This window comes from Vidua chalybeata, chromosome 1 (assembly GCF_026979565.1).
Source record: "Vidua chalybeata isolate OUT-0048 chromosome 1, bVidCha1 merged haplotype, whole genome shotgun sequence".
Taxonomy (NCBI): Eukaryota; Metazoa; Chordata; class Aves; order Passeriformes; family Viduidae; genus Vidua; species Vidua chalybeata.
The window spans coordinates 61,888,459-61,911,589 of record NC_071530.1 but is presented as its reverse complement, the minus strand read 5'-3'; the positions used below and the strand labels follow the sequence as shown (position 1 = coordinate 61,911,589).

Here is a 23,131-nt window from a genome sequence, read left to right as displayed (position 1 = left end):
AGACTGTCTCATAACTCAGACTGGCAACATTGGACCTTTCCAGTATCATCAGAAAGCCAGCAAACTTGGTCTGCTGGCAGAGAAGCCACAGCTCTGTCAGGCAGAAAGTTCTGGGATTTCTTTTCACTGGTTCTCCCTTTTCTATTAAAATCACACCTACTCGGAAGCCCCTTTGAGCCTCCATTACTTTTAAGTTGTATTCAATCCTTGATTTTTCAGCATAGGTAGATACATAATTACTGCAGTTAGAAGAAGGCAGTAAAGGACCTAAAGTATGTGTGCAGTGGAAAATAAATCGCAAACTTGCACTCAAGTGCAAACTGAAGACCTAATTGCCCAGCAGTCACAGACAACTCCCTGATGTCCCAGGAAACTAGAGATATTGTCCAAATTGAGAGAAGGTGTTACACAGTTCTTTTGGGACAGCTGGCTACAGCGAGCCTCCCTACTTCCCTGGCATTTACTGAAAGTAGAATCAGAGGACCATGAAAAGAGTGATTTTAAAATAACCATTTACTATTTTTATATGCCTTTTTCTACTCACTTTCAAAATGCAGGTAATTATGAAGTAGACTATATCAACTCCCTCACTTTTTTACAATATGAATGTGTTTAATTTTCTTTCTCAAAATGCACTTCTGTTTCTCAAAGAGAGACATTGTTGAGCTCATTTTGCAGACGTGCAAATCGTGTCCCTAACAAACCTTGACAAGGCTTTCAGATTTGGGCTTTTTTTAATGGGTTTTAGCACATCTGTTCTGTCAGTCTGACTACTGCAAATGCAAATGTCATCTGTTTAAAATCCTTATTACGTTCTCTGCTAAGAAATTGCTGAGTGTATTTGGTACTTATCTGTAATTTTATACCTCAGTCTCTAGACTCTTCTTTGTACTCTGTCTTTTGTCTGCTCTTGGAGTCTGAACTAATCACTTTACCAAATGTGTGTCTTTTTTTTTCTTATGTTTTAAATTAATTGAGTGCCTTTAAAAAGTATTGAATTAGCACCAAAAGCTAGAATGTGGGTGTTTTTTATCACGTAGTACAAAGATATAGTCAAGAGTGTGTCTAGACTTGACCCTCCTGCTTCATGGTGTAGCTTTTGATGGACAAGCTCCTTTTTATCACAGGATTAGTTGTCTTTAATTGTCTTGAAATTTAAATTTGGACTTTGCTAGGTCTATAACCCTTCCTGCCCTGCATTTGATTCACAAGGTCTTGGAAAGAGGTGTAAGTAGGCAAGGGGTTTCAAAGGTGCTGAACATTTGCAGATCCATTAATTTCATTACGATATTATGAATATCAGCATTCATCAACCTGCATTTCAAAAGTATGTTTTTCTTTAGAACTGACTGTGGAGAGACAAGCATTAGGTATTTCAGGATAGCTTTTTTTTACTAACTAATTGTAAGATGACTTCAAGCAAGCTAAATGTTGTTTTAGGAGGGCAGTCTTTCCATTTTGGCCTGTACAGCACTTTATCCTTTTCTCAGCTAATGCTGCTGCACCCTTACTTTTTAGCAAGTAGATATACTTTTCCTAGAGAGGGAATGGAAGGCAGGAAGGCAATATCTGCATATTTTTAATCTTTGTCTTCACTGTTCTAAAGATTGTAATTCAGGTTTCAGTTAGTTCATGGAGAGACCTCTTTACTGCCGTGGTTTACAGAATTAGATCTTTTGCCACTTTATGAACTACTAGTCACTGTTTGCTAGCCATAGTCTTTCATGCCAAATGCATCAAGAATATTGGAGTTTTCTGGGCTGTTGGCTCTCAGTTATCTTGTTGTTTGTGCATCTTGTCAGTTCATGTGTGAGGACATACACATACAAATATGGAAGTCCCAAGCAAATCATGTGATGTGATGTTAACATAAAATAATTCCAAATTTACAGACTACTTTGAAGATTAGGTGACACCAAATGTAACTTCAACCTGTTTATTTTGGTGGAAATACTGTATAGGAAACTATGATTTCAAAACTTCTACGCTCTGTAATTTTTTATATGAAGTCTCTTTGGATTCTGGAGCAATGTGGGTCTGCATACTGACCTGTTCAAGCAGGATGTGCATGCTTATGGGTTCTCCCATTTTACAGTATTTTCTTCTAAATAATAACTTGTTTTTCTGGAGACAAGAGAATCATTATGAGAAGGTTAGTTTGGGGTTTTTCCTCCTAGTTCTTGGGTTACTGTTTGATTCCCATAGTAAGAACTGGAGGGTGAAGCCTGGGAGATAAAGTGTCCAGGATGAGCATAGCTTGCTGAGTGCAGACTTGGTGGGCACACAAGGCATTTGCAGTTCAAAACCTTTGAAGTCACAACACTGTGATACTCTGCTTTGGCCAGAATTGGGAGGAATAATTTTTTGAATGGTTGCTGAAAAGAGAAGATATGTGCCCTGATGAAATGTAAAAGCAATTTCATCTGATTATTATACTTGGCTTACAAGCTGGCTTACTCTTTTTGCTAAATATAAGTAGTGAAGTTGCTTAGAGTAATACTGTCTGTATGCAGTTATGATTAGGCTCTCCTTTTTTTGGGCAGCCTCATCTGCAGCTTTCTTTTGTAAAATCCTAATGTTGGGAGTATTGTTAGACAATAGAGTCGAAATTAGTAAAGTTCATCCAATTCAGTTTCTTAAGTGTAGCAAGATAGTATCTTTTTTTCTTCTTTTCTTTTCTGCCTGAAGGCATGTGAAAGTGTTCTTTGGAAGTAATGATATAATATCTGTAGTAAGGATATAAGGAAGGAATGCACTAGTGGAAATAAGTTTTAAAGTTTTAATATTTATGAGTTTAAATTCTTGTCTGTACTTATTGGGATATTATATTTCTCTAGTGTTTTAAAATAAAATAGCTAAAATCACTTTGGCTTTTTTCTGAATACTTATTTTCATTGTGTTTCACTTTCTTGAAACAGAACTTAGAACCTGGGGAGTGGAGTCTAATTTGTTTTTAAAACAATAACTTTAATTCATATCAACTTGCTTTATAGCAGATTGACTTGGCATGTTATTCTCCGTTTTAATTTGCTCCTGAGCTTTTAAGCATATCCAAACATATATTAAGATGTATAAGTATTTGGGATAGCAAATTAGTGCAGATATAAATATAAGATAGGTGTATACCCTATAGTGCTCAGATGTGCATCAGAAAATTCTGATGATGGTATTAAATTTTCATATTTGATACATTTAAGAAAAGTATTTGTTCATCTCAGTGCATATTTTTTTCAGATTTTTGCCACAGTACTAGTTAATAAATTCATTTTGTAAGCCATGTTATTCTGATCACGTAGGACAATGTGACACAAAGGAGTTTTTGATGAAGGTGGTAGCTGGCCTGCTGATAAGTGCTGATTGAATCTACATTTGTTGAACTTTCAGGGAAAATAAGTTGAAAAGAACGAAAAAATGAAAAAGGTAATATTTCTATAGCTCTTTGGTTCCTTTAGTGGTTATTTTTTTAAACACGAACTGCTTAAATGAAGAAAACTAGGAAACAGAAATATGCAAAACTTTTCAAACCTCTTTAAAAGTGTAGCTATCCAATTAAAACTGTTGCATTCAAGAAGCATGATAATTCTGCTGCCCAGAGGTTTTGTCTACATATTTATTTGGGGACAGTGGTACAGATTCCTTTGGCTAAGCTCAGTTTTGTGTTCATGTGCATCTTATGTTAGTTTGTATATTGTATTCAGGAATAGATGATTCATCTCTTTTTAAGTAAGAATGAAATTTATAGCTGTGAACTTCATATTACATGGCAAAATAATGATAAACCTGAAATTTAAAAGGTTTGTGCATAAGAGTAGTGGCTATAACAGATGAAAGTTTATTTTCCACAGCTGAACCACTTATCTCATGCAGTTATAATTATTTTTGTCTTTTTATTTTGTTTCTCATCATTAAGCAGAGCTGTCATTTTGTTTAGTAGGAGTAATTGACAAAGTACAGCTGTTAAATTACTTCATAACAGGAGGACGACATTGCAAATATGGTTATACGTAGGCACAAGAAGCAATCTACCTACTGGAAAATTGTAATTCAAATGCTAGTTCAAGCTGGAAAATGTTAGTATGTCCAAGCACCTTTCCCATAGGAGAAGAGAAAGCTAGAGTGGCTGATTGTAAGACATTTTGTCTTGAATCTGGATAAAATATTTATTGGCAAAAACCAGAGGCCATCAAAGTGAATTTTATATAAAAGATCAGATGTGATTTTGTTAAGATTTACATTCCTGCTGTGTTTATATCTTAAATATGGAGTTAATGGCAGTAAGTCATAACATGCTTTTCTGCTGTTGGTTACCTTAGATAATTTAGTTATATTTTCTACAGAATGCAAATTTGTGAGGTATTTTGAGAGTTTTCATCATTATAAGAATAGAAGAAACTGAAGTCTGTCTCTTAACATATGTTTTCACAAAATACAGCTTTTACTTGACAGCATTTAAGTGAAGTACAGTAATTATGACATTAAGTGATGAGATAATATTTCTGTGTTTTCATTAATAATGCAAATAAACATTTTTTTCTTAAGGCAAATGTTTGAATAATTCTTAAGAACAAAAAATTGTTTTGTTGATTGAACTAAATGTGCATTCAAACAGTGATTATATTTTTACAATAATAGTAGCTGGGGATTTTTAATTCTCTTTTTGTAATGTAGCATCTCTATGGTATATGCTCCCATCCCATGCATAGAGTTTGCACAGAAATTAATTGTTCCTTCCATTAAACTTCTGGAGTATCCAGAAGTTAACTTTGAGCATCCTCCTTTCACTTTTTAACTCTGTCACAAAAGCTTCTTTCACATCCAGTTTAAATCCTCTTCTAATACTCTTGATGAATTCTAGGTATTAGTTTGTCCTTTCATTTTAAAGTTCTATCCTGAGGTTTTTCCTCCAATCTGCTGGGGTTTTTTTTCCCCCCTTGAAACAAGAATGTATTTAATGACCTGGTATAAATTTGACTTTTCTTATTTGCCTTAATGTTTTCATTTTTTTAAAAATTTTGTGATAGACTTCCTTCATAAATAAATAAAATGCCTTTACTTTATGAGGGGAAAAACACATTGACTCTAAATACCTTATCTTTCTGATTATTGAGCCCTGAGCCAGAAACTCACAGTAGCATCTTCCAAGTATTTACTTCCTAAATTCAGTGTGTTGTTTTGTCAAGGAAATCACTCACAGGGCAAGTTCAGTTACTCCAGTAGCACCGACATTGCCTCCACAGAAAGCCAGGCTTGAAGGCTTGGTGAGGCACAACTGCAAGATGCAGCTTTTTGCCAAGTTCTGAAACCTGAAGCAGGCCCAAAAAAGTGTTTTTGCTGTGGGAAATGGTGCCTTTGCAAGTCTGATAGATGCTCATAGCATCAGGGTTATCCTGAGATGCCATTGTTGCACCTTGTAGGCTGCCACAGTTAATGCAAAGTTACCTTTATGACCAAAACAAATTTATTCTGGAATTATTAGCTGTGATTCTGGAGCACAGGATTTTAAAATCTTGCATCTTACTATTTACTTTTGCACATATACAATGAATTTGAGGCCTTTAATTATCTTTTGGGAGTTCACTACCATCCTTGTCTGTGAACGTAGCATGCATTTTAGCTGGAAGGAAAAAAGAGATTTGAGCTCTCATCGCTGATTTTCCTTTTGTTCCTGCTCTCCATAAAGGCAAGGTAGCCCATGTAGTATTTAAGTCTTTTTCCAAGGTGGCATCCAACATTCAGCTGTTTTAGGAAAGTCAGTGTGCCTTGCTTTTCTCCTTAAACCTCCTGCCTTCCTTTACGGATACTTATTTTGTATCCTGCCTGCATTTCACCTTCGGTATATTAGGGAAGAGCCCTAAAGAGCAATCTCTGAAGATCTTCTATCTGGTGATGAAGAGTTCAGGCAGGTTAACAGATACCTCAAGCTCTCACAGTAGATGAGAGGAATATTACAAAGTCATGAATAGGGTTCATCTGCTGCTTTTTTAATAGCTTCTTCAGTTAAACCTCACACAACTGTGCTTTGCATCATACCTTTATATTTTTTATGAGTGAAGTGGACATTTGAAACCACTTACATGTTTGCTAAGTGCTACAGTGCCTAGCAAAAAGCTGCATTTACCATAGCTCTCCTTCAGTCTTGGTTCATTTAGAGACACAGTGTGCCTGTCTTCAGATTTTCCATACTCTTGGATTATTTGCAGTGACTGCAGGAGTCCCTCTGAGGAAGAGAGATTATTTACTTGCCCATAACAGATTTTACTTTGAGATATGATGTCTGCATGTTGAGCCCTTCCATTTAGCTGTGTTCCTTGGTTAGGTCTAATCAGACCTCTGAGGCGGTCTGGGCCGCTCCTCTTATGACATGAAGTACTGGCTGAAAGCTGTGGGCCTGAAGGATGTTTCTTTGGATACTGCTGACATAAAACACATCATAGTTCAGTGCTTGCTACACCACCATGTGATTACATGTCGGTGACGCATCTTCTCTGAAGTGGTCTATTGGTAGATAACTGGTCTTTGCCTTCTCCTTAGAATATTTCTTCTCTGATATTTTTGTTAATGGTGAGCCAGATGCCAAAGAAATTTTTTTATTGTTATTGTTTTCAGGGTTCAGTTTTTTCCTAAAGGGAGAAATACTAACATTTAAACCTATTAGGCTAATGGGTATGTTCTAGAAGAAAAATACAAGAAAAATAAAAGAAAGTGAGAACTGTAAAATGCAATGAATATTTTCAAATGTTTTTTTCCTGATAAGGTAAAACCCAAAAAAACCTTTTGAGAGGTGCTTAACTACTGTGTCTTCTACTTAGCTGATAAGAAAACCCAACCTGCTGAAATTCCTGGAACTCCAACACTGGCATTGAAACAGAAGGAAAGGAGGTGTTGTGAATTATGAAGACTTGCAATAGATCACAGAGGATGAAATATTTTTCATTAATGGACTCAAAGGTTAAATCAATAAATAATTTCTGAAGTTATTCCATGTTTTTCTACCTACTTCAAATATGTCTGAAATTCCCACCCACATGGATTAAGCATTTTCAGAATGCTGTTACATAGGTAGTCATTTTGTATCAGTTGCTCAATATTGTCTCCATAATAAATGAGTTTAAAATGTTTGAGATACAGCCTGTTTCATCCTTAATGATCCTGAACTTCCTTCAGACTGCCTTTTATACCATGCCTTCTGTTTTTCTGAAGGTTGAAAAGCCAGTGTCTGTGTTAGGCCCAACACCTTATACCCAGACATTGGATTTCAGCTTGGGAATTTAGTTTTTGCAGCGGCCTTGTGGATCTTGCTGCCTAAGAATTCTTCATATTTTTTGCTGGTATTGCAGAGCCAAAAGGACACTGTTGTGCCTGGCAGACATTTGACAGGTTTTCCAGGTTCTTTAACTGATGTCCAAAGGCTGTTGTGGAACATTGTGTGATTTGATAAAATTGGTTTCAGTGATATAGTCTGAATGCACACAGTGCTGTTTCCACTGAATTGACTAGATTCCATTTTTGTGTTCTACTCCCTCTGTATCATACTTTGGGTATTTTATAAAATTATTAATTACATTTAAGTAGGCTTTAGCAGAAAGAGTTCAACTATTACATTCAAACTTGTGTTCAGCTTGCAAAATTGAGTAGTTATAACCAGCTTATTATATTGTTTCATTTGAGACATTTTTTCAGTTGTGTCTGTATTGATTTGATTCAATTCTGCAGTTTTAGCCTGCTCCAGAAATTTGTTGGCTTTTGGGGAGGTCTTTTACCCTGCAAATTGTAATATGATTCTCTGATTAGAATGTTGGGACCCTCAGGAAAAGCATATTTTTTTTCATCTCTGTCAGTCTTGCTATCAAGATCTCTCTCTTTGTTTCCATACTCATTTCTTTAGTGACAACAGTTTTTGATTTTTTTTCCTTTATCAGAACTATTAGATTTAATATTCCCATCTGAGGACATCACTGTTGTGTTTTCATGTTGATGTTTTTGAAGGTTTTCAGTTCTCTTCCATCTCCTTCTTAAATATTGCTTTTTTAACTTTTACCAACTCTTTGGGGACTGATGCTAGTTCCTGAGCAGTTGCCTTGCTCCATCCTGATTCTTATTTAGTTTTCAATGGTAAGTGTCCTGCCTGATTTATTAATTGTGGGATCTTCATAGACTCTGTTTGGGTTCTTCATGTGCCAGGCCTTTCTGTCTTACCATGTCAAGACAGAAGAAAATCTGTTTCCCTTAATCTTTAGATATTACTCCTGTGCTTTGAATCCCATTGCTAAACCCAATTGGTACTGATCCTATCTCTTACCTAATTACATATATTCATATGTGAGAAAGAAGCTACTCACCTCAATTACATCTTTATTCATCTTCTACTGCTATTAAATTTACTGAAACCTTATTCCCTAAATACAACTTTCATACATTGCCTGTCCAATGTTAATGGTTCAATGATGCCAAAGAGCTTTAGTTGCCATAATTGGTATGCTGTCATGTCTTTGAATTCTTCATAAAACATACTTTTAATTTTGTCTTTGATGATTCTTCAGTGATAACAGCATATTTTAGTTTTGTGCTAATTCTCTTTTAACTTTCAGTCAATGGCAGGTCAAATCAGGTAACTGCTCACAACATCAAGTTGCCTTAATTTCTTCATGGTATGAGTTTGTTAACTTTGATAGCTTCATTTTCTGGCTCTTTTACTTCTTTACAATGTAGAAACACATTTACATGGTGTGTGCTCGTCAGCATACAGAGGACCTCTGACACATGCAAGCCCATAATATTTCAGGTGACTGCCTTCCAGCCTTTTGAATAGTTCGGGTTTCATTATCTTTTCTAAAGTTCTGGATTTTATTTGGACTTCATTAATGGCTATTATTACTTACTAATACCTCTTCTCATATTGACATGCAGTATTCCTTTTATGTTTGTCTGAATTGTTTTTAAATTTCCCACTTAGTAACCCTACCCTTAGGCAGCAAAGTTACTGCTTGAATGGCTTAAGATTTGTGGCTATGTACAGCCTGTCAGAGTCTTCAAAAAAAAAGGCACCTGAACTTCTGCACATTTAGCCATCCTTTATTTTATTTAAAGCTTTTGACTGTGACAATATACACTAATAATGAAAATGGTAAGCTATCTTGTCAGTATTAAGGTATCTGTAACTTGGTGACACACTGAAAGTTAAATAGTTCACTGAACTGAACAGAGAGAAATGGATAAGAGCTTCCCTGAGGCAACAGTGTCCATTGATTTTGTATTGTTTTAACTTTGTCATTGGCAAGCTAACAGTCTACATTTAAAATGCCATCTTTTCTTTTCCTCATTTTGCTTCTGATGTTCCCTATATGTAACTTGGTGTGCATGTATGAATCTGAATGTCCTTCAAAACTTTTGAAGGAATGCATGCATTAATTACTTCAGTTGACCCCAATATTCTAAACTGATTCTGTCTTTTACAAATAAATGTTCTTAAATTACTGGCAATTCTAGACAAAGGAAGCTGCTACCAAAATGTTACAAACATGAAGTGTGTAAGAATCTGGCTGGTTGAGGGCATTCTTCTGAGAGCTTAACTAGTGAAATGAACAGGGCTAATGCCTTTATTAATGTTCAGCTCTTTATTAAAAAGATCAGCTGGGCAGGGGGCTCGACGCAGAGCTCGCCCCCGCGGTCGTAGCTTTCCCAGGCAGCCGGAAGGAAGGAGGTGTGCAGAGTCTGTGGCCCGAGGATGAGGAGGCGTGGCGTGCAGTTTGTTGCTGAAGTCCAGAACAACAGCTGTCCCCGCTCCTTCCGTGGTGGCAGCACCAGGGCTCTCTGTCTCTCTATCACCCTACGTCTCAGAGCCTAATATAGTCTGTTCCTTCTTAGGTGATGGCGACAGTTAAAAGTCAATCAGGGGATGTGTTTCCCTCTTCCTTAGCTAGGGCATTTGCCTAGACTACTCTACTGTGTTCAGTTTTTGATTTATATTCTTTTTTTCCTCCTAAAAATACTCCCATGATCCTAAGGGGTTTCTATTTGCATGTTAGTCTCAGAGTGGCAGCGTGGAGGGGTGGGGGGCCGGTTGTCCCCAGGTAGTTTATAGAAAACAAACAGAGCAAATACCTAATTAGCATTTCAATATCGGTACTTAGCTAGAGTTAGTAGTTTTCTTTTAGTGTTGCCATGGGAACTAGGAAGGCCCTGCCCGCGTCTCTGGGGAACACCTGGAAACTGTTCATAACAACTAGGACATTTTAGAGCTGATTTCCTGGTGATTTTGCTTTTTCTGCCCAGTGTCCTCACAAGCTACATAGACTAAGCCCATTTCTCCACTTCGAAGAGAAGCCACAATATTTTGCTTTAAATTGTATCTTATTAACTGATACATAAAATAATATTTTATGTTAATGGACCAATCCTGTATAATCTCTTGTTTTCTGAGCTCACCTGCTGTTTGGGTATACCTGAGAACAAAACAGATACTTCTCACAGCCATTCTGCAACCTTCCAGTTAGCCAAGTGTTTGTTGCTGTTCTTGCTCATAAAGATAGATATTATTTCTGGTGTGATTTCTTTAAATTCAGATTGTTACCAGAGAATGTCATGAATGGGATGAGACAGTGATCTGCAAACGGTGTTTGTTGTGTACTATCACTCCAGTGGTGCCCATTAACCTTAGCAGTCATGCCCACTTCTTTCTGAATATTGTTTCAATTATATTTTTACATGAATGAATGAATAATTCTTTATACATGCCCTTTGAAATATTTACTTCATAATTTCTTTAAATTTATTCTTCAAGGTAAATTCTCTGTTTCCCAGTGATCCAAGTTATATTGCATTATGCTGATTGAAGTATGATTATATTGAAATATAATTAACTTTATCTTATCACGCTTTAATTAGTAAAGCACACTGGATTTCTTTGAAGTTAAGCTCATGGGTTTTGGCTTAATAAGGAAATAGCATTGCTTTTAAGTCTGATGTGTTACCTGTGAAAATATAATTCTGAATCTGTATAGGTGGTGTGTTCTGAGTACATCCCAATCCTTGTGTCACACTCTGGTCTGAAGTGTTAAGACCATATAGTCACATTTATCAGTGGATCATGCAATAAAAATGAAAAACTCTGAAGTTACACTATAGCAGCTTTCAATCTTTGTGGAGTAGGGAGGATGTTATTGGAATTTTAAGTCAAATATGACACTTACTCTGAGAAATCTTTTATTATTATTCAAATTTGCTTTTTGCGCTGCTGATAGGATTAGTAGTTCCCTGTGCAACCTCTTTCCTGTACATACATTACTTTCTAAGGGGGGAAAAGAAAAGTTTTAGAGAGGTGACAATAATGAGTTTTGGCCTACCAGATACTTGATACTTGAGAGATACTGACTCTGAAAAATTCACACTTAAGAAGGTATAGGAATGTACATCAAAAACTGTCTGGTGTAAAACTGCAGCATTGTTTAGTTAGAGTACATGAACTGTGATTTAAATGCCTCTAGGTAATATTCAGGAAAACTGCTTATGGCTGCTATAGCCTTCCCCCAGACAACCTGCTGGCTGCTCTGTTAAAACTGTGACTTCCAGGTTTAATTATAACAACACCTTCTGTAAGTACTATTTTGATAAGGATGTAGCAAATAAGGTGCTGTGTTTTGGGTGATCAGCTGGTGTGGTAAAAGTTGTGTTTCAATAGGTACTTTGAAAATAGAATCAAGGTTACATTAAATTTAGTGCACATTTTGCCTGTGTTTTTAACTGCTGTTTCCTTCAGTGGTGATCCTTTCCATGTTGATGTTTGCAACTGGAAAATTTTTTGTGTGATGATTTCTCACAAAAAGTGGTAAGACAGAAACCAGTCAATTTGTTTGTATAGGTTGTGATGGGAAAGAATTGTGTTTCTTTTAAATCTATCAGCTGTTTGGGGGGAACGCTTTCAGACTGTGCATGCTTTTTTCAAAATCTTCTTTGTTTTAATGTATGTCTTGCCATTCTCTACTTTGTGCTGCAAAAGTTATTAATATAAACGATCTTGAGCCAACACCTTGGAATAAAACATCTATCCCATTGGCAATTTTATTTCCTCAGTTTCTTTTCTTGATCAGTTCTTGGTTTTGCTTCAGATAGAAATCTTACATTCCCTGTTAAAGTCTTGCAACTTGTCATACTACTACTCCTCCTTTGACAACATCTTCAGTTCCCCTTTACCACCACATTGCTGACTTTGTCCTGTCTTTGAAATGTGCTTGGCCTTCTTTTTGTTTTTACTTCTAGCTTATTTATTTTCTAAAACTTATTTCTCTCTTGCCCCTTACCTTGTGTAAGGTCCATTACTTTTTGCTATCTGCTTACTAGAAAACAAATTAACCAAAATCTGAAAGAAAAATATTAAAAGTAGATAATTTATCTAAATTCTAGAACTATTTTAAGGGATTTTTAGCTTGTTGTGCCTGCATTGTTACATGCTGTCAATGCCCTTCTCAAAAAGGATAGGTTACAATGAGCAATGTTACTATAAAGACTAATGGAGTTTATCAGAGGTATGGTAGATCTTCACACAACGGAAATTAAAGACTCTTCAGTCTGGAAAATGCTAATTGAGAGAGACTAGAAGAGAGGTCAATAAAATCATAAAGAGCACTGAGAAGGTGAACAGAGTTGTTACTGGTCTCTCCCAGCATAACAATTAGGGGGCATCAAATGGAATTAGCAAATGGAAGGCTCACTGGAGATTTTTTTCTTTCAAGTGGTCTTGCTATGGAGGGGTTTAGATTCAAGGAGAGACTTGTTGACAAGTTAATGGAGAAGAAATCCATCAGGAGCTGCTGCTTACAGAAATATCTTTCTCACAAAACCCAGTTGGAAGGGCGAAGGGATTCTGGGGGGGCTCAACATCCAAAATGCTTCCCTCAGCTACTTCTGATGCCTATTGCTAGGATTAGATTGCTGGCTTAGATGGACCTCTGGACCAGTATGTCTTATTTTCAAGATCCCTGAAACATTGCAGGACTGCAGATTATAGATTGGCAAAAAGACACATTCAGAAATATTTCTTTTTCTTTTTTTAATTAGCATTTGTTAATGGAGCCCTGCTTGCAATTTTTTAATTTGGTTTCATCATGCCAAAAAAGCATGCTAATCATTTTGTTTTATATGCCTGATTTCTGTGTCAGAGTGAAGAGCTAAATGACTGTCACTGAAACAGACATGGATGAGTCCTCAGAGCCCACGACGTTTAGTATTGGTGATAAGCATTGTGTCAGACTGAGAAAAAGTATATCATATTCTCTGCTACTCATGGCTGAGAGCCTATTATTTCTGACCATGCCTGACAGCTCTAATGTTAAAATGTGAAGGGTCATAGAAAATTAGTGTAATTTCAATGGCTGCTTTAGTGCAGCAAACATTAAGTCAGTTCCCAAGAACAGTTCCCTGTTGCAACCCTTAATAAATTCAAACTTTATTTTTAGGGATGACCTTTAGTAATGCAAGCCTTGATCCATTGAGATGCTGTTCACTTTTGATGCATCTCCAAATCCCTTTTTTATGCATTTTAAATCAACACATGCTTATTCTGAATTTATGTGTGTGGATAGACGGAGAGATGTAATTTAAACACATCTGTTCAAATATGCATTTCAGATCAACTTGGTGCTGGTTCTCATAATACGGCTGAGTTTTTGACGGGTATTATATCCCTAAAGTACACAGCAGATGGTATTTATTAGAGATTGAATGGAAATGAAGTTTAAGGATGTTGAGCTTTTTGTCTTAAGTCACTCATTTTTTAATCATAAAACAATAATGATCTGAAGTTATAAATCTGTAATGAAGTTCTATAAAATGTTTCTTGTTTATGGGGAGTGTAGAACACCTTATAGTTGAATTAAGTTGGTCCAAGCCTTAACTGTTTGATTTGGGGCTTTTTTGGGGGGGTTGATTTTATTTTTTTGTTAGTTTGTTCTTTAAAGGAAAATTGATAATGGGAAGTATTATAATGCTTCTCCTAAACCATTTGGGCTGCATCTAGTAGGAGCTCTGGCAACCTTCATGATAATTGTTTGAAGTGAGTAAAACCATGTGTACTCTTTCATCCTCAGGCAGTAAGCCATGCTAATTATGAGATATACTTTTTATCTAGGTCACTATTCCCTGGTAACAAGGGACAGCCCAGTCCCTGCTCACACAGAGTCCTCCTCACCTACACCTTCTCAAGCTGAGTTCTGGAAATCAGGTCTGCTTGCTGCCTCCAGGTGTCATTCAGCCCAGTTTCTGAAAGAGCTCTTCTGGGGGCAGGAGGTGGGTTGGGAAAGAACAGTCATTAAAAAATACCTGTTCTCACTCTCAGTTAAACTCTTGAGAGCTGTTGGATTGTGCTTCTTGATCACAGATACAATTCAACAGCCTGTTTAAAGTGACTTAGATCAAAACCACAAATGACTCCCAATTCAAACCCAACACATTAAGCTGCATTTACAAATCTGTTGGACACTGCTGCAGATCCCAAAGGTGTAATGTGTTCTCTATGGAATCACCACCAGGAGCAGCCTCAAGTGCTCTGTAAGGTGTGGAATGCAAAAAGCAGGATATATCCTCTGACTCTGTAGCTGCAAGGCTGGACTTACTATGTAGGTTCTGCTGCCTTTGAAATTTGAAGTGTTTCACTATGAACCACCTCCAAAGCAACTGGTAGGATTTAATGGCTCTGCCAACTATTCTCCCAGGTGTACATACCTTCCTTCAGGGAAATTTGCAAGAATACTCAGAAGAAATATGCTGACGTTTTATTTTTGGTCCTGTCTGGCTTTTGTTTGTCTGTTTTATTATTTTTTAATCAAACCAAGCATATAAACAATATGGCATTGAAATTACAATTTCTTTTTCTGGTTTGTTGTGTCTTGGGCATCAATTTCAGAGAGATGTGATCCAAGCTGTGAAGATAAGTTTTAAGAGAAGTGTTAAAATGATGCTTTTTACACACATAAGCAAAATAGACTTACTTAAACATATGATAGTATTCATTGTCTCAATAGTTGAGTAAAAGTAAGTGAGTTGGCTTATAAATGAACCCATTAAATACTTTTACATGTAGTATCAACATAGTTACCTTTTCTGCTTTAATTCAGCCAAACTGAGGTGAAGGAGAAGTGATTTGTGAGACAACATGGAGTTGTCTTGCACAGTAATAGAGAACATATTGAAATATTTTAAATAAGCTAATTTCTTATATCCTATATAATTCCTATATAAATTTTCTTAAATATTAATGTTCTTGATCTATATAGCTGCATTTTATTAAGGTGTCTTACCAAAGTCTAGTTTATATATGGCCAAAAGGCTCAGTATGTTATCATTTAAGAGACTTTACACAGAAGTGTTTATCACATGCCTGTTGTCATTTAACCAAGGTACTTTCCAGTTTTACTCCATATGTAAATCAGTTTAGCAATTGATATGAGGATTCAAAAGAACTTGTTTTTCTGACACAGAGGTTCTGAACTCACACATCCTGGACTACTTTTAAGCACATATGGAAAAGATTACTAAGAAAAACATTTTCAGTGGATATCCATTTATTAGATGCCTGTTCATCCATTTTGTAATTTAGGGTAAATCATAAATGGGAAAGGATGGAGAAATTCAGAAATTATGTCCAGGTTTAGTCCCTCAACTCCAGACACTTAATTTAGGAATATCTTGTCCTGTGCTGCATTCATAGTTCATGGAGAGAGAGAGAGAAGTGCTGGAGAATTTCAGAACAGAAACAGGCTAAATTCCTTTCTCAAAGTATGGGGATTTTTCCATGGCTTAATCCTCAGGTTAATCTCCATATAGCCAAGAGGGAAGTGGGGTGAAGTTTCCTGTTGTTCCTAGGCAGTGCTTCCAGCTGAGCAGTCTGTTTCTCTTGTGCTAGCTCCAGTTGATGTGACTCCTCAGTGAGCGATTTAAGTTGAAGTCAGAAATCCCACAAGACTAGGCCTCATGGAGAAAAGAGGCAGAGGGGTGAAAAGGGCTTCTGAAAGACTGTGTGTGGTCACTAGGAACATGCAAACACATCCTTCAGCTCCAACAGAAAATGGCACATTGAGATGCCTGGTAGGCTCTGTAAATACACTTGAAAGACCAACTCACCTATCTTCAAATGATTTCATCCATTAACACCATTTCTTGCTCTCTGAATGGGCTTATACTGCAGAAGCATTCTAAAATATAAAATAGTATATGATGCTGAAATAACATTTCAGAGTAGACTGGCTTTATTTTCATAAAAATTAGTTTTTTTCCCTAACTTTTTTTCAATGCATATTTCTAATTTATGAATCAAGAAGTTATGTCATCACATTTTTTTTACTTTAATTACTATAGATTACAGAGGGAGTTCTCATACCCTTCTTAAAACTGTATAGTGTTTTCTTCTTATTCTTATTGCTATTTATTCTAATCCAGTATTTTGTTAGACTGTAAGGGATGGAGGTAGCTGGTCTTGCTTAAGAGCAAGTTGGTGGCTTTAAGTAATTTCTGATTTAAGTGTTAATTGCTGAAATGGAAGTGGGAAGAATATATGATCATGTAAAAGAATTTTAAGTGGTCATGTGACTAGCTGAAGGTGATAATTTTAGCTCCTTTACATAATTTCTGCCCTGAATGTGGATTTGGTTTGTAATGGTTACTGCATAAGGAAATGTTTTCTGTACCTAAAACCACATGAAATGGTCCATGTAACAAGTGAATCCTAGACATTTTCACAATTTTGCTGCTGCTTTTCTTAGAAATATTGCTCTGTGAAAATGGAGGTGGGATGGGGTGGGGGGGGCGGTGGTCTTACTATTTTATTTTTGGCAGATTTTATCCCTTTTATCTTCTTTCTAAGTCACTTGTCCATGACTTGACTTCTAGGCATCAGTCAATTCCTTGGATCTGACTTTTTTCTCTGACCCCAGAGGCTGAATTGGTTCCTCTTTAGGTAGAGGGTAAGATGTTGCTTTTCTTCTGTATTCTTTCAAACACATCTTTTTCTTCCTTTCTGTGAGGTTTGAATATCTGTGCTGTCAGCACTTGTTCATGGGTGTGTTGGCCCTTACAGCATCACACTAAAACAGATGTGTCTTCACTGTAAGATGATGTAGCTGGTTCTTTTTGGGTAGTCAGAATTGCCCAGGATGATGGGGTTCGCATTGCTGGTCTAGTTCAGAATGGCAAAACATCAGTCTGCTTGAGTAGATGGAAGGGATTTATATATGTAGAGGGACATAGGAGAGAAAATAAGTTTTAGGGATGTTTTATCTTATACATGGCATTAATTATTCCTCTGTTTCATCTTGTTCTGAAATTCCACAGTTTTATTGTAAAACATCCCAACTGAGAAGCAACATGTTGTAGAGCTTCTCTCTTACACCCTAAAAAACATTTGTGAAAACTGAATGGTTAGGCTAAATGTAAATGAGTTCATGTAAGAAATGTTACAGGGGATGTTCAGCAGGTTTTGTTTGTTTTTTTGTGTTTTTTTTTTTTGTTTGTTTGTTTTTGGTTTTTTTTTTGGGGTTTTTTTGGGTTTTTTTTGGTTTTTTTTGTTTGCTTCAGAATAGATAAGCAGCATTTGGTGTAAAATAATAATATTGGCTGATGCACAAGAACTTGTTTTTATGTAATTTTGACCATATTTCATAGATGGAGCAATTCTTAAACTTCATCTGAATTGAAGTAATGAAGAGTTTTGTGCTGCTTTCTTTCAAGCTGTCAGAGAAAAGGTCACTTTAATTTTCAAGTCTGTATGTGTTTTATATTTTTCCATAATTATATCTTTTTCCTCTCTTTTTTCATTAAGAAATTATGTTTCACATGTGGAACTAATTGTACATATTTTTGTTCATCGCTGCTTTGAAAAGTCTTTAAGAGCTTGATTTTTGTCTTTTTGGACTTTGAGTGAAATCTCATGCTTTTCTCCCCTTTTTAAACTGCTTGTTAAACAATATAATCAGCAGTGATATAAAAATGCACTATGCAATGTCATATTTTAGGCAGTTACACTGGATTGAACTGTAATTAATTGCTGTTGCTGAATACACCATGGTCCTTATTCTCTTTTTGTACCCAGACTTTTCTTTGTGTGTAATAATTCCATCCAGGAAGAAATCTAATTACTCAGATAATTAACACCTTATCAGCAAATGGAGTTCAGACATTTGTAGAGTTTATGAATTTTTAAAATATGTAATTTCCTTTTAACTGAATGACAACTGGTGTTATGGAGAAAAAGAGCATATTTTATTGTATCTAGCTTGATTGGACCTTATAATTCATGTTGCTATAGAAACAACCAGGTCTTTATAAAGGATGGTATTACTACTACCATTGGTAATAAATGCTTTGACTGTTGCCAATAGTGTCATTAAAATGGATAAAATAACTTCATTATAATGGTTTTGTCAAATGTAATGAATGTTCTGTTCGTGTTCTGAGAAATGGCAGCTGATGTTAGGTGGCATTGGTTTATAAAGTAATGTACTCTTTCTTCCATGAGCTTACTACTCCTGCACAAGATATTTGTGGTATGAAAAAATCATGTTGCAGGGTATGGTGCTGCTCTCTTCACTCAGCCCTTAAAGATAAGGAGTTTTATTGTTACGTGATATCAAGCAGAAGTTCATATCTTGATGTTTGTCAATCTTAAGAAAACAGTGGTAACTGAGGGTGCTGAGCCCTCAGCTCTGGGGATTTCTGCTCTTCTGCACAAGCACAAAATCCAGATTGTGCTTCCCACTTAGGTTTGTTGGATCAAATCCTTGAAAATGTTCAGTTTTATACTGGTTTTGATTTGTCATTCAAATGCCATCTTTTAACCTCAGCTCAGATGATGGAGTCTGATTCAAAAAGGAAATTATAGAATTTGGTTTCTTTGGTGGCGATTTTTCTTAAGGAAAAAGTGAAAGAAGATTCTAATAATATATGACAAATTCCTGTGCTGCTATCTATATGTCCAGACACATGCTAAAAGGAGGGCTAGACATTAATATAAGCTCATTGCCAATACTTGAAGAAAAAAAAAAAAGTTTAGGGGAAAAGAAATCTAAAATATATCTAAAATATATTTACTACCATGTACAATTTTAGGCAAAGGCAAAGTCAAATTTGTCTGAAGGCTGTTGTGGTGGATATAAGCTATGGTCTAATATTGCACTTAATCAAATTAATAAGAACAGTACTCTCTGCTTCCTTTTTTTGGGATCTTTTGCCAGCAGGTTTTCCTTTTCCAGTATAACTCATTGTTTCAGGTAGATTTTCTGTCCAAAATTTTTTCTTTCAGTTATTCAAAATCAAGTTTCTTCACTCACTATAACCACAGAATTTTTTTTTTCCTGGGGTGATATAGTGTCTAATAAGAAATTATAGTTTTCTTTGGCTATTTGAATGCTTTATTAATGTAACTTGGATTACATGCACTGACATTCACAGTTCTGCATTGTCTAAACTGGATGAGGGGAAGAGAAGCCTTCCATCCATTTCTTTAGGTTAGAGACAGTCTTGGAGACCCCTTCTTAACCTCAAGTGTGAACTTTGCTTGTGACAGTTGCCTTTATGCCATTCACCCCTAAAACAATCTCTCTCAGCTGTTCCCTTTCCTATAGCCTACAAAAGAGCTGTAGTATTATTTAGATTGGAAGGGACCTCTGGAAGACATCTCATCTACTCCCCCTATTTGAAACAGGGCCAGTTCCAAGTTAGATACCACCAATATTTGTATAGAGTTCTTACTTTTCTCCAGTATTTTCTGCAGTTTATCATTGTTACTGGCAGTGTGGGGTGAACTCTGCATTGTGGAAACAGTCTCATCTGTGTCAGGAGAGAGCACTGAGCACTATGTGTTTCTGCCTCTCTCCAGAGGATGCCTATCATTATTCCCACTGTACACAAAGCTCAGTCTGGGTGCAGGGCCTGACCGCTGCTCCAGTGTCTACTGGGAAAGTGTTCATGGCATGTTCCCACCGTGTCCAAGACGGTGACAGTGGCACAATTTCAACTCAAGTTCTCTAATTTCACCCTCTCCTGTGCATCCTTCTGTGTCTGTGGGCTGTCTCTGTCAGCTGTGCTGCCTTAACCTGATGTGTGTGAGGGATCTGCATATTCAGTCCAAGGGGAACAGTTAGGAAATGTTGACCTTGCTTAAATAACAAGAGAACTCATTGCCTGTGCATTTGTGAACTTAAGTATTTTGTTTTCCTTTTAAAGCAAGGCATAGACTGATGTTTTAGAATACTGAGTTAAAGTTAACTTGTGACTGAAGATGTATTTTTGGGTCCTAAGTCAATTTTGTTCAAATTTGCTAGAGGATATGACATGCCAATCCCCTCTTTCAGATACCCTGTTCTACTTCAGTAGCAGCCTTATAAAACATTTAATAAATGACATTTTCTAGTGACTGAGTCTCAAAAGGTTTACATTTTATGGATTAAGCAATCAGAATTCAAGAAATATCAAGGTGTGCTGATTACCTCTGATTTTGATTGAAGGAAGAGTTGATCCAGATGTTTTCACTCTTCTGTCACAATTCTAATCTAGTATTTGCTGCAGTATCTTCTATTACTTGTGCTCTCGGCTGAGCACCAGATGCATTTCTCATTATCAAGCAATGGTGTTAAAATCTTTTTTCCCCCCAAGATCCTTGTAGGTCTCAATTTCTGTAGATAAAGTTGAAGGTTATATGTCGGTGTATACTAGCTTTTAAGGGAGCAAGACTTCTACATGTCTTCAGTTAAGTGTTTCTTTCTACTTCCTTTACAGAGTGCCTGGAATAACAATTGCTACAGACATAATTTGTGGTTTTCCAGGAGAGACAGATGAAGATTTTCAAGAAACTATGAAACTTGTAGAACTGTACAGGTTTCCAAGCTTGTTTATTAATCAATTCTACCCACGTCCAGGAACCCCAGCTGCAAAAATGCCTCAAGTTCCAGCTGCAGTGGTAAGATACATTTTCACATGCCTTTAATACATAAAGTATGTACATGAAAATGTACATTTTCTGCAGAACCGTGCCACATTCAAATGAAGGATTTTTTCAGTCCAGAAAGGGAAATGATGCTAGGCTAGACCACTGAATGTGTTTTCATAAATAAATGACTGTTCAGATTGTGAAGAAGGGTAATACAGTGGTTATACTGAAGATCTTGTCGGCTTTCTATCAAGTTTGGGGTGAGTGACTATCAATAGTAGTTGCTGATTGTTTACGCATAATATTTTTTTTCATTTTAAGACTTATGTGACTCCAGCATTCTCAAGCTTATTGTGAATAATTATGCAAAGTATTAATAACAGTGATAGTCTCTGATTTATTTGTCAAATATTAAATTCACAGGCCACTTCTTCTTGAGATTCTCCTTATGCACTGCTTATTTACTTACTTCAGCCTGCAGGTTAAAGGCCGTTAATAAAATTGCATCTAATCTTTCTCCTTTCCCCTTCCCTTCCTCAATGCTTTCTAACTTCCAACATTCACATCTTAAATTCCAAACTTTTTTAATAAAGAAGGTACATGGCTTTTGATTGTATTTTGCTAGATATAAGTAGCTATTTATAAGCAATAATGATAGCAATCATATCAGAAGGCATGGTTTGATTTATTTAAAAAAAAATTGAATTTGTTCTTTTTGTAATCTGAATCTCAAAACAGGAAAGTATACAAGATTGATGCCTGTAGTAATTCAACTCATTACTGTATCATTTTTACGGGCATAAATAACATTTATATTTCCTTTCAATGTTAGGATGAAAACCAGCAATGTAAATCAATTTAAATGAAAAACCTATTTCTTTCAATTTATGTATCCTGGTACACCAACACAAAGTCAAAACAACATATTAGAACGTGTATTCCTTTGCTTATGTGTCTGAAAGTTAAACAACTTATCTCTGTTTACTCTCAGTATATACCATGAATTCCATAGGATGTGTCAGCTGCTGGAGACATAAAATGAGATTATATCTGCCTTCTTCAGTTTGCTGTTTAGTGTAGTGCAGCTTGAGCAGTTTATTCATTTATTATAGACTATCTCATAATGGGAAATTGTAAGTTTTCAAATATAATTACCTGCTGTTGAAGTAGTCTCCTTAGTGTAACCAACTCACAGGGTTGCATTATTAGTCTTGAATGCTTTTTAGATATTTTCATACATGAAAAAAAATTTCAGAAATGCAATTTTTGGAAGGTAGGAAGTTTAAAAATCAAAACATTGGTTTGTGTTTCAGGTTTGTATTTCTATGCACAAGTTCTTAAGCATGCTATTTTCACAGGAGGTGCAGAGAGCTTAAGTTAATTTACCCACTTCTGTTTAGCTGGGTACTTAAGGGAAGACAATCTGCAAAGAGATAAATTATTAAAAGAACATTAGCTGTTCTGTAGTTAGAAGTATTACTTGGAAAACGGTAATTGTCAATTTAACCCAATTTTACATTCTTCCTTCTTTTTGTAACACTAGTTCTTATTGCTTTCAGTGAAATAGAACCTTCAAAGAAGATGAGGCCTCTAATCCAGGGCTGATGAAAATCTGTAATTAATAGATTTTTGTTTCTCTTTTTTCTTTTTTTTTTTCCCTGTAGTCCTGCAAAAATCCTGTGTTGTGAGATCCTTTGTTCTTTCATCTCTTAGTAGAAATGGAGAGCAACTAGTCAAATAGAGCAGGAAGAGCTTGTGCTAATCTCCTATGTTTTATATTCACATTACTTCTAGACAGCAGCTGATGGTCTTTCCTGCATTACCAGAAATGGACCGGTATTTTATTTGTTATTCCTTGCTTACAGTAACTTATGTTTCTCTGCTATGAAAAGGAAGTAGCACACAACCATCCACGTTACGCATTCTGACCCTTTCATCTTTTAATGAAATATTATCCACGTTAATGAATGCATTTTGTTGCATTTGCATTGGGTAAGAAATAGCACATGCACTGCTGTACAGCTGATCTATGCAAGTGCCTCAGCATGCATTGGATCACCAGTCTGAGCTTGGGAACTTGGTGCTTTCACAGGATGTTCATAACAGTATCCTCTGCAGTAGATCTGTTCGTAGCATTTCTTTATGGGAAAAGAATTTTGTCTGTACTGTTTAAAAACAGATGTTGAATCAGTGAGCAAGTTTGACAACTCTTACTCTTCT

The 23,131-nt window shown here is 36.1% G+C and overlaps 1 protein-coding gene across 5 annotated transcripts in view; it reads left to right on the top strand.

Annotated features, from left to right (window-relative positions):
- The window catches only part of CDKAL1 (CDK5 regulatory subunit associated protein 1 like 1), a 379,245-nt gene that overhangs the window by 252,198 nt on the left and 103,916 nt on the right, over positions 1–23,131 (top strand). For all 5 annotated transcript variants that reach the window (XM_053936121.1, XM_053936155.1, XM_053936129.1 and 2 more), the window contains one exon: positions 20,761–20,941. In XM_053936121.1, the coding sequence (XP_053792096.1) occupies positions 20,761–20,941 (181 nt within the window). The remainder of the gene's footprint in view (positions 1–20,760; positions 20,942–23,131) is intronic.